The sequence below is a fragment of the Stenella coeruleoalba genome (assembly GCF_951394435.1).
Source record: "Stenella coeruleoalba genome assembly, chromosome: 13".
Classification (NCBI taxonomy): domain Eukaryota; kingdom Metazoa; phylum Chordata; class Mammalia; order Artiodactyla; family Delphinidae; genus Stenella; species Stenella coeruleoalba.
The window spans coordinates 87,901,778-87,918,644 of NC_137159.1; the positions used below are offsets into that span (position 1 = coordinate 87,901,778).

General features: G+C 55.4%; 1 protein-coding gene across 2 annotated transcripts in view; it reads left to right on the top strand.

Annotated features, from left to right (window-relative positions):
• Positions 1 to 16,563, top strand: part of EIPR1 (EARP complex and GARP complex interacting protein 1) — an 88,932-nt gene extending 72,369 nt beyond the window's left edge. For both annotated transcript variants that reach the window (XM_079940278.1, XM_079940279.1), the window contains 4 exons: positions 9,358 to 9,494; positions 11,925 to 12,092; positions 13,293 to 13,445; positions 15,550 to 16,563. In XM_079940278.1, coding sequence (XP_079796404.1) covers positions 9,358 to 9,494; positions 11,925 to 12,092; positions 13,293 to 13,445; positions 15,550 to 15,724 — 633 coding nt within the window. In that variant the 3' untranslated portion in view covers positions 15,725 to 16,563. The remainder of the gene's footprint in view (positions 1 to 9,357; positions 9,495 to 11,924; positions 12,093 to 13,292; positions 13,446 to 15,549) is intronic.
• Positions 16,564 to 16,867: the final 304 nt, after the last annotated feature.

Sequence of the window (16,867 nt, forward strand, 5' to 3'; positions counted from 1 at the left end):
CAATGTTGTGTTACTTTCTGCTGTACAGCGAAGTGAATCAGCTATATGTATACATATATCTCCTCCCTCTTGAACCTCCCTCCCCTCCCCTCCCGCCCATGTAGGTCATCACAGAGCACCGAGCTGAGCTCCCTGTGCTATACAGCAGGTTCCCACTAGCTATCTGTTTTACACATGGTAGTATATATATGTCAATCCTAATCTTCCAATTTGTACCACCCTCCCCTTCCCCACTCCGTGTCCACATTCTGTTTTCTACGTCTGTGTCTCTATTCCTGCCCTGTAGATAGGTTCATCTGTACCATTTTTCTAGATTCCACATACATGCATTAATATATGATATTAGTTTTTCTCTTTCTGACTTACTTCACTCTGTATGACAGCTTCTAGGTCCATCCACATCTCTACAGATGACCCAATTTCATTCCTTTTTATGGTTGAGTAATATTCCATTGTATATATGTACCACATCTTCTTTATCCATTCATCCATTGATGGACACTTAGGTTGTTTCTGCACTTAGGTTGTTTCCGTGTCTTGGCTATTGTAAATAGTGCTGCAATGAACATTGGGGTACATGTGTCTTTTTGAATTATGGTTTTCTCAGGGTATATGCCCAGTAGTGGGATTGCTGGGTCGTATGGTAGTTCTATTCTTAGTTTCCTTTTTTTTTCTTAGTTTTTTAAGGAGCTTCCATACTGTTCTCCATAGTGGCTGTATCAATTTACATTCCCACTGACAGTGCAAGAGGGTTCACTTTCTCCACACCCTCTCCAGTATTTACTGTTTGTATATTTTTTGATGATGGCCATTCTGACTGGTGTGAGGTGATACCTCATTGTAGTTCTGATTTGCATTTCTCTAATGATTAGTGATGTTGAGCATCTCTTGATGTGCCTCTTGGCTATCTGTACGTCTTCTTTGGAGAAATGTCTATTTAGGTTTTCTGCCCATTTTTGGATTGGGTTGTTTGTTTTTTTGATATTGAGCTGCATGAGCTGTTTGTATATTTTGGAGATTAATCCCTTGTCAGTTGCTTCATCTGCAAATATTTTCTACCATTCTGAGGGTTGTCTTTTTGTCTCGTTTATGGTTTTCTTTGCTGTGCAAAAGCTCTTAAGTTTCATTAGGTCCCGTTTGTTTATTTTTGTTTTTATTTTCATTATTCTAGGAGATGGGTCAAAAAAGATCTTGCTGTGATTTATGTCATAGAGTGTTCTTCCTATGTTTTTCTCTAGGAGTTTTATAATGTCTGGCCTTACATTTAGGTCTTTAATCCATTTTGAGTTTACTTTTGTGTATGGTGTTAGGGAGTATTCTAATTTCATTCTTTTACATGTAGCTGTCCAGTTTTCCCAGCACCACTTATTGAAGAGACTGTCTTTTCTTCATTGTATATTCTTGCCTCCTTTGTCATAGATTAGGTGACCATAGGTGTGTGGGTTTATCTCTGGGTTTTCTATCCTGTATCATTGATCTATATTTCTGTTTTTGTGCCAGTACCATACTGTCTTGATTACTGTAGCTTTGTAGTATAGTCTGAAGTCAGGGAGCCTGATTCCTCCAGCTCCATGTTTCTTTCTCAAGATTGCTTTGGCTCTTTGGGGTCTTTTGTGTTTCCATACAAATTTGGTATATAGTAGCATGTATTTGTCAGTCCCAATCTCCCAATTTATCCCTCCCCTGCCTTATCCCCTGGTAATCATAAGTTTGTTTTCTACATCCGTGACTCTACTTCTGTTTTGTAAATAAGTTCATTTGTACCCCTTTTTGTTTTAGATTCCACATATAAGTGATATCATATGATATTTGTCTTTCTGTGTCTGACTTAACTTCTCAGTATAACAATCTCTAGGTCCATCCATGTTGCTGCAAATGGCATTATTTTGTTCTTTTTTATGGCTGAGTAATATTCCATTGTGTATGTATATATACCACAACTTCTCTGTTCATGGACAGAAAACTGGTTTTCTTGTGAGACCCGTAAAAAGGTATTCCAAAATATTTTGAGCGGTGTCTGCATTGTTACCATAATAATACCTTTAGAGCCACAGCTCTCAGACAGCAGTCCTTTGAATTTATGTTTTAGGGTATTTGTTTAAAAAAAAGAAGCCATGAACTCTAAGAAAACATGGATTTAGTAACATATTTTAATATCATAGCTTAATAGCTGCATATGCCTTTTGGTTTTGTAAATATTGGAGACAATGAGTAGTTTTTAATCTTCCAGGTGGATCTTGGAAAAAATCATTAGATGCAGAATGGGCTGAACGGAGGTATTTAGCTAGGAAGTGTTTCCTGAGCTTGCAAAAGACTTCTTTCTATAAGAAAGAGTAAATGTACATTTAGAAACTAAGAGTGGGTGAGAAAAAGCAGCTGCTGAGCTGGGAGGGCTGACGTGCTTGTCACTGACATTGGGGTTGAATGCCTGCTGTGGCCACACAGCCTGGGGTGTGACAAATACGGAGATATTGTCTCTGCTTTTTTGTAGTTTGCCACCAGTTACAGGGGCTGTCGTGTGCAGATAAGCCTTTAATTCAAATGTTCAGGTTTTCCTGGAATAGGCTGGAGCAGGCGTGGGCCAGTGGCTAAGGGGACGTGGGGGACTGGGGACACGTGGACATAGGAGAAACACCGACAGTTGAGTCAAGTCCCACTCACAGCGTGACCTTGGGCGAGTTGCTTGGCCGTCCAAGCCCCAGCGTCCACATCTGTAGAGTGGGGCAGTTTAACAGTAACATTATGTGAGGACAACATCCCCCATGGTGCCTGGTGCGCTGCGAGCGGTCTATATAGGCCTGATGGAGGGATGCATGCACACGTGGACGGATCGAGCGGCTAGAATATGAGGTCTCCACAAGTGGATTACAACTGAGCGTCGGGTTACCCAGTAGGATCCTAGTGCGGAGGCAGGAGGTACAGGGCGGAGAAATCGAGGTGCCGAAAAGCAGTCTGTGTTTACTTGGTAATTAGGTTACTTGCCCCGCAGTCAGCAAGTGCTAATCACAGTTCAGACAGGAAGCGGCAGTGAGCTCTGCTTGGTACGGAGCTCCTGGTGCTCTGAGCTTCATTGTTCCTCCCTCTTCTTCCCTCTCCAAAGAATGACCTACAGGGAGGTCTGTCTCTCCAGCACATCACTAGTGTATCACTGGTGTGACAGAAACACTTGTTACATTCTCGTCCATCTTGGCCAAAAACTTTAAATCTGCCCTCACAACCTTTCCCGTTTTGAGTCTGGAGCCGAGGTCAAGCCCACATTTGTGGGTGTCGGACGCACGTTTTTCTCCACAAGGAGAGGTTGGGTTTTGGTGCAGCAAAGGGGAAAAGCCCTTTTAGTTCTGTTCTTCTTACAAATAAAGTCTTGTTGGAAATGAACTAAAAATAAATTGCAAATGACCTCAAGTTCCTCACCCGTGCTGGCACCTGCTGCCTTGTGTGCACTTTCTAAACACAGGAGGACTCTGGTTTCCAGGAGGCTGCCCTCAAAACCTTCCCGTGTCAGCTCTGTGGAGCGGGAACGCCGCTTCTGGGCTGGCAGAGTCCTTGACTGGGTGTGGGAGCCGCCAGCCCTGTTGGGTGTGGGTCCGGTGTGGGCCAGGTGCAGGGGAGGGGGCCCGCCTTCCCTGACCCTGGCAGCAGGGGCGGGGGCGGCAGCACCCTTTCTTCCACGTCCTGAGGGTAGCGATGGGCCTGGGGGAGTCCTGTGGAGCCCCATTCCCACCACGACCCTGGACCCACCCTGTGCGCCAGAAGGGGCACCCCGCCCCTTCTGCCCTGTCCCTAAAGGTGGGGCACAGCTCCAGGCAGTGTCTGGGCTTTTTAGGAATGTCATCTCATGGAATCCTTAGAGCCTTGGGGGGCAGATTCTTTAATATCCCCGTCTTACAAGTGAGACACAGGAGAGAAAGCCAGGCCTCAGAGGGACAAAGTAACTCGTCAGGTTACTCACTAGGCAGCAGAGCGGGGACCCAGCTCAGGGGTCCTGCTCAAAGCTCGGGCTGCCGTTCCCACAGCTGGAGGCATCCCCGATGGCGTTGTCTCAGAGGGATCACAGGTGTGTCGGTTAGAATGCATTTGGCTGCAGGACATAAGAAGTGACTTAGATAAAGAGGAGGTTTAACCATCTGCTGTAACAAGAAACATGGAAACAAAGCCCCTCTGGGGTTGGTTAATTCAGTGTCTCAACAGCAGAGGACCCAGATACTCTGCATGTTTCTGCTCTGCCGTGTCCACGTGTCACTGCTCTCCCCCGTCATGACCGCAAGGTGACTGCAGCGGTTCCAGGCATCACATCCAGATTCCCACCACATCCACAAGGAGAAAGCAGATTTCCTTCCCACGTCTCCCTCAGTTTGAAAGGAAAGCCTTTCCTGGAAGTCCATCTGTCCCCTTTTCAGGCACGACCATGTGTCCAGGCCTAAACCCGTCTTTGGCAAGGGGAGCAAGCCCGTCAGCCCTGGCTCAGGGCCGTCTCAGTCCCCGGGGATGCTGTGGGGTCTGACGGGAAGAGGGGCTCCGGTGGTGGTGGCGTCTGCTGTGTGACAAGCTGCTGTCTCCCGGCAGCTTGGGCCGGGGCATGCGGTGGGCTTGCCTGCGTGGACACTTTATGTCTCTGACGCTCGAAAGCTGCAGCCCTGCTGTGGCTTCGCCGAGGCTCTCCTTCCAGGGGGTGCGGTGGCGCTCTCTGTCCCCTCTGGTCCTGCATCACCCTCAGTGCTGATGAGCACATGCTCGGTCCCGCGTCCTCTAGGCCTGCCCCCTCCCCAGGTCTGGTCCCCTGTCGGCTCCGTGGGGCTTGTTGGCGGGGGTGCAGCTTTGGTCTTTGGAAACTCATGCCTCCCTTGAGCCGCTCCTGAAGGCTCCAGTCACAGCATTTTGTTCATAGAAGGTGCCTCTCTTGCTCTTGTCCTGCACTAGTTACTCCTTCAGAGAGGATTTGGGGAGCCTTTAATCATTCCTTCTGGACTGGGAAGCACTGAATATTTCTCTTTAATGCTGGGAAGCAGAGTACTGTGTGCATCGCACCCTCAGGAGTTCTTGCTGAGTTCTGTCTCTGTCTCACCAGGAAAGCAGAAAAAGTGATTGATTAACCTTACGACTTGCACCATGCTGGCTGCCCTGAGTAGCACCTTAAAAATTGATGGTGAGATCTCTTCCAGGTTTTCATTAAAACCTACCTTGCAGACGTCTCGGCACCTGTGGGCATGGCGTTCTGTTGCCCTGGTGTTTCCTGCACTAGACTGTGCAGTGGAGCTGGAACTGGAGCTGGTCCTGTTCTGCACTGCGGCTGTGACACCTACCCTCTCTGTGAAGTAGGGGGCTGGGCAGGGGCCGCCTCTCAGCTACTGAGTTCGCTCGGAGTCTCCCCTGCCTCAGGTTAACACCTTATCAGTTACCTGTGCTTCCTAACAAATGACCACCCAGTTAGTGCTTCCCGCTGCCCACCATGGCCATCACGTGGTTTCTGCGGGGACAGTCAAGAGCCCGCAATCTCAAGTCTCTCGTGAGGCCGCAGGCCAGGTGTCAGTGGGGCTGGCATCTCATCCGAGGGCTCTACCGGGAGGACCTGCTCCCGAGCTCACGGACGCGTTTGTGGCAGGATGCGGTTGGACCCAGGGCCTGGGTTTCTCGCGGGCTGTTCCTCAGTGTGGGTTTTGGAAGCAGACAGTGCGTGTTAAGTTTTGCTGATTTAACTTCTGCTTGAGCCCGGATGGAGTCAGAGTAGAGCAAGTACAGAGAGCTTTGCTGGCAGTGTCGTTTGTTAGGATCCGACCTGAGTGCTTCGCGCACTGTTACGGATCTTCCCCGCTTGGCACGCTTCATGGTGCTTCCCACAGCAGCCTGTTCAAGAATTCACTCGCTGAGTTCACCGTGCCTGTCTTCTGATGATAGGACCTTGTGTTCATGCTTCTGAAGAGTTTGATAATGAATCCACGTGTTTGATAGAAAATTAATTAGAACACTGAATGTTGATTAGTTAGAAAATATACTGAACCTTTTTTTATTTAAGTATAGCTGGTTTACAATGTAGTGATTCACGATTTTTAAAGGTTATACTCCAACTATAGTTATCATAAAATATTGGCTACATCCCCTGTGTTGTACACTACATCCTTGTAGCTTAATTTTATACATAATAGTCTGTACCCCTTAATCCCCTCCCCCTGCATTGTCGCTCCCCTTCCCTCTCCCCACTGGGAACCCCTCGTTTGTTCTCTATACCCGTGAGTCTACTTCTTTTTTGTTATAGTCCCTAGTTTGCTGTATTTTTTAGATTCCACATATAAGTGATGTCATGCAGTATTTGTCTTTCTCTGTCTGCATGATACCCCCCCAAGTCCATCCATGTTGCTGCAAAAGGCAGAATTTCACTCTTTTATGGCTGAGTTGTATACTCAACCGTTTTATGTACCTGATTGTTGATCTTACTTAACTAGTCTTCAGAAAACTGAAATGGCGCCTGTACATGTTTCTTTTGGCTAGTTTTTTTCCCCTAAAGGAGAGGCCATAAAACTGTTTCTTGGTTGGTGCTGTCAATGTGGATGTTAAACGTCCAGCACAGCTGGAAAAGCCGAAGCCCAGTGTGGAAAAGCTCACCCTGCGTGTCTGATGCTCGTGTTTTAGGCCCATTTCAGGGTACGGGGCTCCGTGCCGCCGTCCCTCTTCGGGAGGCTGTGCCTGTCACGGCTGCGGGCAGGGCCGAGATGCCCCCTGCCCACACCAGCTCACTGGCCGTCCCTTGTGGCTGAGAGTCCAGGTCCTGCGTTGTGAGGCTCCTGCCACCGTCCCTTTCTCCTCCGTGGCTTTGCGGTGGCCGCACCGTGTGGTCCCCTCTGCGTCCTGCCTGGGGGCCGGGCCTCCTCCCTGTGACCTGTCCACGCTCTGTGCCCCCCACGTGCCCCTGAAGGCGATGGCACCCCTGATCCTGGGCTGACTTGCCTCTGCTGCTCAGATGACGAGAGAAGGAGAAGCCGTGGCCCGTGATGCCGGGGAAAAGGGGCGGGACCACTGCCCATCATCAGAGGAGCAGACCCTCCGCTGCCCCCAGCCCCTCAGCCCTTGCTGACCCCTCCCGGCGGGCTCCCCACCCGGCTGAGCCAGTCGACATCCTCCAGGAGATTGGGGGTGAGACTGAGGGTCAGTGGGGTTCCCCGTGGGGCCCTCTTGTGGGGTGTCTGGCGCGGGCGCTCCATGGGTGGCCGTGAGGGTGCTGGCCTGGAGGGGAGGCACTGGGAAGGCCCTGGGTTTGGGTCCCCGACGTGGCCCTCTCTGCCAAGCTAGCTCAGGCCCGGTTCTGCCCAGGTGGCCTGAGCCGCGGCCTGGGCAGCAGGTGTTGCCAGGTCCCGTGGGAGCACCCAGGCCCTGCTGGCCGGCAGCCCCCTTTCTGTCCCTCAGCTGCTCTGTCCTTCCTGACGTCTCGCCCGGCCTCTGGCTCTTCTCGCCCCGCGGCGCTGTCCTCGGCCAGGCTCAGTTCTGCGCCCGCCATCGGGCATGCTCCACGGGCGGAGCGCTGCTGGGTGCGGCTCTGCGTGGCCACTGGGAGCTTCCTGGGGGTGTGTCCCCCTTCGAGGCCCCGCTTCCCCCGCTGAGCTGTCGGCTTGGCCGCTCTCCCTGCGCCTTCTCCCCACTCCAGGCACCCCGGGGCCTGTCTCGGGTGATGGCTGCTCCCTGGAGGCTCCCTGGCAGCTTGAATGTGAGCCCTGGGAGTGCCCAGAGCGCGGGCACTTCCTCCTTGAGGTGCGGGTGGGCACCCCTGTTTCATTCCGTCGCCGCCGTGCCTGGTTGGGTCCCCCCGACACTAACACAACACACATGTCTCGCCCAGGCCAGACTAACCCTTTAACTTTCGTGGAGAGATTAATAAGTGGTGCTCGGTCTGTAATGGCAGACCAGGTATTTTAACTGGGGTCTTATAGAACAAGAACCCCCGCTTTTCCAGGGGGCGGGCTCTCTCCTCCGCTGCCTCGTTGGGCTGTGGGCAGGGGGTGGGGCGGGGGAGGGCAGGGCTGGGGCCCAGGAGCTGGGCAGGCACCTGGGACGACACAGGAGCCGCCTGCGCGTCTCCTTAGAGATGTGACATGTCCCTCCCGTCCCTCCCCCCGTGCTCACGGGCACAGACACCCGTCCTCCTTCCTCCCGTCAGCTCTAGCCCTTCAGTCCCCGGGAGGGGGGCGTGTGCGCCCGCGAGGGCTTCAGAGGCCCATCATCCACGTGATTTGCTGAATCAGTGAGACAGGAAAATGGGTTTTTGGGAGAAGGATTTTTCTGGGGCAGGTTGAGACACGAAACTGTCCAGAACCGAGAGAGGCGAGCTGCCGCTGCCGGCTGGTCAGCGTGTCCTGGCTGGGCGGCCTCTGCTGCAGTGGGTGCTAGAGTAAGTGGGGCTCTCACTCGGAAGTCGTTTTTAAAGACGTGCCCGCTGTCAGGCTTCTTAACTGGGCCAGGCTCTCTGGAGCGGAAACTGGCTGTTTTCCCCAGGCTTCTGCTCCATCCCCTCGCACTGACCGCCCACTCCGTGCGCCCACCCCGGCCGGGGCCAAGTCTGGAGCCCGATGACACCCTCGGGCCTCTGTCCAGTGCTGCCGTGTCCGTGCCCGGGTCCCTCTCAGAGGGTCCGCAGGGCGAGGCTTGTGTTCAGGGTAAAGTGAAGTGAATCACGGAGGGTCGAGTAACCTGAGGACCACAGACAAGCCTGGAGCCCTCCTGCCTCCAGACGCCACCGCGTGATAGGCCTTTGTGCATAAGATCGTAGACGGCAAGCGGGAGGGCCGGTGGGGCAGCGGGGTCGGGGGCGGAGGGGGCCCTTCTCCCAGGCTTGCACCAGGGCCCGGCCTCGACTGCGCTGGTGGTCTCGAGGGTCTCCGCTGTCCGTTACCTGTTGAGGTTTAGTTAACCCCCGAGTAACGGACGCCGAGATCCTCGCGGCAGGGAGGGGAGGGCACACGTCTGAGCACACGTCTGGGTGGGTCGCAGCCTTTTGTCCTCCTCCACCTGGGGTTGGCCGTGCGGACCGGCGGGCCTTGTCCTTGGTTTTGGAGGAAGCCAGACGGAGCTGGTGCGTGTTGTCTTCAGATTTGAGCGGATTCTCCCTAATCCCACACTGGCAAGTCCTGTCTGATAGAGGCTCTATTAACTTGCCTTCTATTTTTTGCTGTGTTCAGTTTTATATTTTTTTTTTCCAAATAAGGTTCAAACATTCTTGCCTTCTAAGGGGAGGAAACAAAGACAGAGCTTCCTAATTATTTTCAGTAATTATCTTCAACGATAGCCCATACAAGATATCCTCTTAAATGCTCTGAATAGAGTTCAAATTACTTGTCTTTTCTTCTTCCTTTGAAAACATCACCCAATTTGCAGCTGGCCAGTTCGGCGTCCCTGGAAGGGAAGGGACAGCTGAAGTTCACCACGGGGCGGTGGAGCCCGCATCACAACTGCACCCAGGTGGCCACGGCGAACGACACGGCTGTCCGAGGGTGGGACACGCGGACCATGAGGTCAGTGACGGTCCCTCCCCTCCCTGCCCCCCGCGCCCATCCACCAGGGCTCGTGTGCTGAGGCCATGTGGCTTGTCTGTGTTGGCCTCGGGCTTGTGGGAAGTCGTACGCCTCGTCCTCTTTCTCCGCCCCATCTTGAGTGCACGCGCGCCATGGGTCCTGTTCCTGTGGGCGCCCTTCGGCGGCAGCGGCGGTCTCCGGTGGAGATCAAGGTCAGGCTTTTGTAGCAGCTCAGGCCTGAGGTGGTGACCGCAGACTCTCGGTCTCCATGGTCGGCGACCACAAGGTGAGGGCTGCCGTCCCCTGGTTAAGCATGGAGCTCGACCATCTCTGCACCTTCAAGATGCACACCCATAGGGCGGTCGTAGTTTGTCATTTAAGTCATTACACACACAGCTAGTGCTTCTAATGGGACATGGGAGAGCTGCTTTTCTGTGCCAGGTGTGGCGTTGACAGCAAAGGAGTGGTGGTGTGCACACTGTTGTCATGGCAACAGGGCCCTGCAGTCTTTTTTAAGATACAGTTTATCCCCTCAGCACACCGTAATTTATCACTAAGCCACAAAGATGGATGTCGTGAAATAGCTCGTGTTGCCTTTGAGGGTGGGGACCCAGCTTTAAATCTAGGTCCACGGCCCCTCTGAAAGCGCAGGGGGTAATCAATATTCGACGTGTGTTTGTGTGTGTGTGTGTGTGTGTGTGTGTGTGTGTGTGTGTGTCTCTGTGTGTCTCTGTGTGTCTGTGCGGGGGCGGGGCGGGGGGGGGGTTGTTGGGTTTCCTATCAGAAGCTGAAAGCTGTGCGCTTGGATGTCGGAACTGGAATCCATTCCTCCAGGGCCTGTGGCTATCTTTTTCCGTTTTCATTGTTCTTTGAAGGATGTGTAGATTTCGGTATCTAGATGAGAACCTTGAAGACTGACATTACAGACCCCAAAGCCAGGGGGCAGGAGGGGCCCTGGGAGGCAGCGCCCTGCTGCCCCCTGGCCTGCCGTCCCTGGGGGGGGATGGGCAGCAGGCGACCCGGGGGCTCTTCTCCTTGGCGTTGTGTCTCTTCTGCAAACAGCCTGGGTGTTGGTGCTTTCAGCGCTGCTTCTGGAATGTATTGTGCTTTTGTATTCAGATCGCTGCCCCCAGAGCCCCAGGAAAGCCTGAGTCGATACTCTCTGCCTGTGTGACTCCCCCCAGCTCCCTAGGACCTCGCCGGGCTTAATTTTATTCATTTCCCTGTTTCACTCGGAAGATCTTAAGGTTCGGGTATCTTATTTTAGGAAAAAATATTAGGCTATTGGGAAGGTTCAGGATGTAAAAACCGGTTCAAGATTTAAAAGTGGTTTGGGGCCAGAAAACCCAACATGGGAGAAAAGATGAAAAGGACTGAGGTCATCTGGCGTGAGATGGGACTGTGGAGACCTTGGTTTCGGGCAAGGGAGCTGGTTACGGGAGCAGTCCCAGTGGGAGCCGTGCAGAGCACGAGGTCCAGTGTTTGCAGGAGAGGTGAAGTCACAGCCGAGGGAGGAAGTGGAGCGGGCAGAGTGGACGGGGTGTCTCGCGGGGCCGGCTCTGGGACTGGCGGGGGCCCCTGTCCATCCTGCTGGGACACAAGCTCTTCGTCTGAAGCCACTGTCCTGCCTCAGGTGACCTGCACCTCTGGTTTGCGTTTGTGATATCAGAGGGGGTCGCTGTAGGAGATGGAATATTCTGATTCCACACCCTGCAAGGAGCAGCCTGGAGGTGGATGGCGGGGCTTGTTAGGTCTGTGTGTGCATGTGTGCCTGCACCTCTGTGCACACTGGTGCGCCCACATGTGGGTGTGTACACGTGCACGCGTGGGCATAGGTGCCCATGCGTGTGCATGTGTGTACGGCTGCTGTGTGCATGCTTGTGCGTTGTGTACACACGTGCAAGCATGCACACGTATGGGCACACGTGAGCTCTGAACAGCGGTGGGGCCGATTCGGCCCCATGCCCGCCCTCGCCCAGTGTCGGCACTGGGTTGTGTGCGAGGATGAGGCCCAGCCGTGACGAGCACTGTTTCCTTCCGTGTTTCTACAGCTTTCCCAACCTTTCCTTCCTTTCTCTGTCTCCATCTCCCGACACCAACAGCGCTGTATTCCGCTTCCCAGCCCCTCCCTTTTCCTTCTGTCTCACTGCGTCCTTCCAGACGTTGGTCAGCCTTTCTGTCCGGAGTCTGTCTCTGCTTCTCCGTGGCAGTCTCATCCCTCCGGATCGCTCTCATCCTCAAGATTCCAGGTCACACCTTTGAGCGCCGCCAACCAGCCACCCTTCTGCAGGGTCGCAGGCGTGGCCTGCGCACAGGAGCGCCCCGCCTGGATCCTGCGCTGGACGGCGTCCGGGAGAAGGTGCAGGGTGCAGTCACTGGCTTCCCTCGTCCCACCTCTTACCTGTGCCCATCCCCTCCGCCCCTGCACAGCCAAATCTACTGCATTGAGAGTGCACACGGTCAGCTGGTGCGGGACCTGGACTTCAACCCCAACAAGCAGTACTACCTGGCCAGCTGCGGGGATGACTGCAGGGTGAAGTTCTGGGACACCCGCAACGTCACCGAGCCCGTCAAGACGCTGGAGGAGCACTCCCACTGGTGCGTTCCTCGCGGCCGCTTGGGGGAGGGGCTTAGGCAATTTATTTTGCTAATTACTTCACCGTTTGGAAAGGCACAAACCAGCTTAGTTTGTGCTGCTGTGAATCATTCAATCAACCCCGTTTTATTTTTCCTAAAGGAACGCTAATTCCAACTCTGAATGTTTGTGATTCGTAAACATAGGAAAAGAAGGAAAACACTAGATTCTGTTTTCTCTTGAAATAGTGCCGGTTCAAATAGGCAAAAATGAGCATGCACAGATGTCCACGTGGCACTGTGCACAGCGCAGGGAGGCCGGGAGCTGCCCAGGGCCTGGCAGCAGGGGATTGGTCAAGTCCGTCCAGTGGCGTCACTGCAGCGGGGATGGCGCCACTCTCAGAGGGAGTGCGGGATGGCCGTGTGCAGGGACATGCAGAGTGCCCCAGACTGGCCGTTCTCCCTGAGACGCTGTTTTTACGTATATGCCATGTGCTGGCTACTTTTTGCTAAGTGAAAGAGATCGAGTCATAGAAAATCGTGCATAGTATGAGGCAGTTTTTATTCAAATAAGGCATGTTGTGTGTACATGCTTGTGTGTGCTTGTATGTATGTGTGTGCTTACGTGTTTGTCTCCATGCATGTGCTTGTGCATGTGTGCATGTTCGTGTGTACTGGTGTGTGTATGTATGCTTCTTTGTGCATGCGTATGGGTGTGTATGCTTGTGTGTGTGTGCACTTGTGTGCATGTGCATATCTGTGTGTGTGTGTATTTACCACCTGAATGCTGGAGTATGGTTTGGACAGGTTCAGTGAGTGGCCGTAATTCCTGCGGTCTGGGGAGGCGCTCCGTCCCCTGGCCCCGAGCAGCAGTCCGGCTCTCCGCTGTCCCCTGGGTCCGCCGGCGGGCGGCCCAGCTCACAAGCTCTTGGGCCTAGTGACCCGGCCAGAGAGCAGCCCTTGGGAGGCTGCCCTGGGGTGCGACCTATGTCACAGGTTCTCTCTAGTCTGTATTTTGCTTCTTGGGCAGCCTTTGCCTTTAGAATTCTGGAAAGCCTGTGTGGCTCCTGAGCAGTAAACCTCCCCCCTGGGGTCCGTGCTGCCGTTTGGTCTCCGTTAGTCAGGATTCAGAAGGTTTCAGAGCCGTGCCGCGCGCCTGCCCCTGCTGGGAGCCACCCACTGATAGACGAGCGGGTGGGACCCGGCCTCCCTGTCCTCCCACAGGGTGTGGGGCGTCCGATACAACCACTCGCACGACCAGCTCGTCCTCACGGGCAGCAGTGACAGCAGGGTCATCCTTTCCAACATGGTGTCCATCTCCTCCGAGCCCTTCGGCCACCTGGTGGATGACGACGACCTGAGCGAGCAAGAGGAGAGGTGAGCGCGCTCCGGTGCGGCGGCTCTCGGTGCATGGGCGTGGCTGTGGGCGTGGCTCGGTCCCTGCGGCTGGTGTCGGGCGTGTCCACCCGCAGGCTCGGGCTGCGGGCCGTGGAGTCATGGAGTCGGGTAGGGCAGCCGAGCCGCGCCGTCCGCTGTGGCCTCTGAAACGCGTGTCTGTCCACGTTCTTACTGAGCGTCACACGTAAGGTTGTGAGGACCGTGGCCCGTCTGCAGCCCTGGGGAGTGAGAAGCGACCTCCGCCGGCGCTCGTAACACCCTGTGGGAGAGGCAGTGGCGGGCGTCCCTCCTGGCCGTGCCGTCCTGGATCGGGTTGTGGACTGGCCACCCTCGCTGGCAGGTGTCAAGGCGAGGACCTCGGGCCCAGACCTGGCCCGGCCCCCCCGCACTGCTTCCCCCGAGACGCTGGGCGCCGTGCGGGAAACCTCGCTGACTGTTCCCACGGCTTCACCATGTTGGCTGAGTATTTTCCAAACTCTTTCCAATCCTAATTGCTCTGCTTGGAGGCTCTCTCTTCACAATGGGGTCGCACCCCAAGACTTGTGGGGTCCTGGGGTTCGGGGCTCACACAGGGCGGCCTGGTCCAGGGCAGCGGTGGCGGGGTGAGCCCGTGTCCTTTGTCAGCAGCGTGGGTGTAAAGGAGACACGTCTTGTTCCTGGAGTAGATGCACCTTCGTGTGCGGCTGCTTCCTGTTGTGATTCAGATCGTGGAGTTGAGTCTCCCGCCTCCAGGGGAGGAGGTTCTGGAATAAAACCCTGTCGAGCTGAGTGGCCTGAGCCGTAAAATACGAGAGGGGTTTGTCGTTCTGTTTGGAGACTCTTCACACTTCTGCTGTCTGATTTCTTCCTCTGCCCACCTGAGATGAGCCTAAAATTCCTGTGTGAGAAGCTGGCTGGTGGCAGTCTACCGATTGTCTCTCGAGAGAGAAACACAATCATTTTTCTGTTCAAACTGAGTATTTAGATACAGTTGCAGCGGCTTCAGTCCGGCAACCTACCACGTGCAGGGCTTGGATGTTTTCTACTGTCCTCTCTTCTCACGGCCAAGCAGGCGTCCGAGCCCTGTCTGTACCGGGAACAGAGCTGGTGGCCCCTTCGTTGGCCCCGTGTGTTAATCCAGGGGTCCTGCCTGCACGTGGGCAGCTTCAGAGAAGCGCACTAGGAAGGAAGGCGCGTGTGGCTGGCAGGCGTGCCGGGCAACGGCACTGGTGCGAGGTGCCTCCACGGTTTCCCGCAGGCCTGCTCCTGGGGTTGGTCCCCATGTCTCAGTGAGTTCAGGAGAATGGGAGTCCCCTGAGGACTTGTATGCGGTGTCTGTACCCGGGCATTTGCTGGCCACCGCAGGTTGGCTTCCTGGGGGGGGTCAGGCCGTGGGATGCCTGAGGGTCCGAGCCGGGGGGCACAAGGAGCGGGCTGTCTCCTGGGAAAAGTCCCAGATTGCTGAGAGCTCCTTGGGTAGAAAGAGCCACGAAATGGGGAGAAAAGTGCTGAGGAGGCCCTGCTGGGTGGAGAAGCAGCCCGGCACGTGGCAGGCCTGTGACCTCGGAGGCCCAGGCGGGCGGCCCGGCTCCGCGTGCTCCCACACAGGGCTGCGCACGTGAGCACCGCCCGGGCAGGCGTCCCAGGGAAGGGGCTAGCGACTCTCATGTGAACGGGGTGCCGGGAGGTGTCACAGCCCAGGCCAGGGCCTGCCGGCCCCTCACCCTCGTCCTGAGCAGGGCTCCCCATGCCCACCCCAGGGGCCTGTGCCGGCCGGTCCCCAGATCCCTCTGGCAGACGTCACAGGAGTTTTGGCTGTTGTCCACTTAGCCCCATGAACGTTCCCCAGCCCCCGTTCCCTGAGCCCGAGCACGTCCTGCTGCAGAGCCGCGGAGGGAGGTGTTAGGCGGTAGGGGGCCCCCCACGAGCCGCGAGGGCCCACGGCTGGGGACGGGATGGTTCTGGGCTCCCGCAGGGGCACCCCCGTTGGCCCCCTCGGCTCCTGGGGACTGCCCGATTGCGCAGGTGAGAAGACCAGGCCTGCTGCCACCGCTGGGCAGGGCGCCCGCCTCACTCACGCACGCGTGTCTCTGGTGCCTTATAGGAGCCAGGAGCCTCCCCAGGACAGCGTCATTGCCACCTATGAGGAGCACGAGGACAGCGTGTACGCCGTGGACTGGTCCTCAGCCGACCCCTGGCTCTTTGCCTCCCTGAGCTATGACGGGAGGCTGGTCATCAACAGGGTGCCCCGGGCGCTGAAGTACCACATACTGCTCTGACCCGCCAGGCCGTCCTTGGGCAGCTTCCCAGCCGCAGGCAGCCGTGTGGCGGGTGTTGGCTTTCCAGGCGGAGCCCCGTCTGGGAGAGCCAGCATCACTCTGCTCTGATGCGAGCACCTGTGAATAGTGACGGAGCATCTGCCAGCCGACCACTGGCACCTGAAGCCTCCACTTGATGGAAGCGGAAACACCGTCCCCAGACCGAGCTGGGGCTCCGCGGGCTGGCCTCTGCCTGGTCACTGCCTACTTCCTCTTCTTGCTTTTAAGGCTGTCGGGAGTCTCACTGTAATTTGCTTCCATAATGTTGACTCATCTTTCTCTCAAGATTAAAAATGAAATAAAAGGAGCAGGGCCACGCTGCATGGGCTCCAGCTCTTTCTTCAGGAGCTCTGCCCCCGGTATGGCCCCATCACCCGGTCTCTGTTAATTTTCTCCGTGCTGGCCCAGAAAAAAAGGCAGATGGGCCTCCCGTGCTTCGTCCTGGGCTTGACCTGCCCATGCTCGGGCCTGGCCTGGGGGAGCCCTGACGCTGTCAGTGACCAGGGGTCTCCTGCCGGCCTTGGGCCCCGTCCCCGGGCATGGTGCCCCACTGGGTCCTGTTCCTTTACTCCGATGGCATCCTCATCGCCTGGAGGTCACATGCGTGTTCCCGGGTCATGCAGCACGCTTACCTGTTGAAACCCCACGTTGTCAGGTGATCCTAAAACTCTGAGCACGGGACTCTTGCCTATTCCTCCTCCCGCGCGTCCAGGGGTCTGTTCTGGGCGTGGCCTCACCTGCCCAGGTGTCGCGTCTGTACCGAGATGGCTGTCAGGCGTAGTCCTTTTTTCACAACGGGCTTCAGCTTGAGAATGGACTCGTTCTAAACGCTGAAGCCATCTGTCGTCCCCGGAGTGTCTGTGTGGTGGTTTCTAGCCGCACTGTGAGCCCAGAGAGGCACGTCTGGGTTTTGTTTCTTTTTTTCAGGGGTAAGAGTTTGTGGGCAGAGTGGGGACCGTGGGTGAGCGGAGGACAGATGGGGCCGTGGTGGAGGGGCAGGCAGGGGGTGGTGGTGTTTAAGGCCCTTCAGCATTTCTGCTTCCAGGGAAGACCTGCGTTTGTGAGGAGTGCAAAACAGCGCTAATGAAAGTCCTCAACAAACAG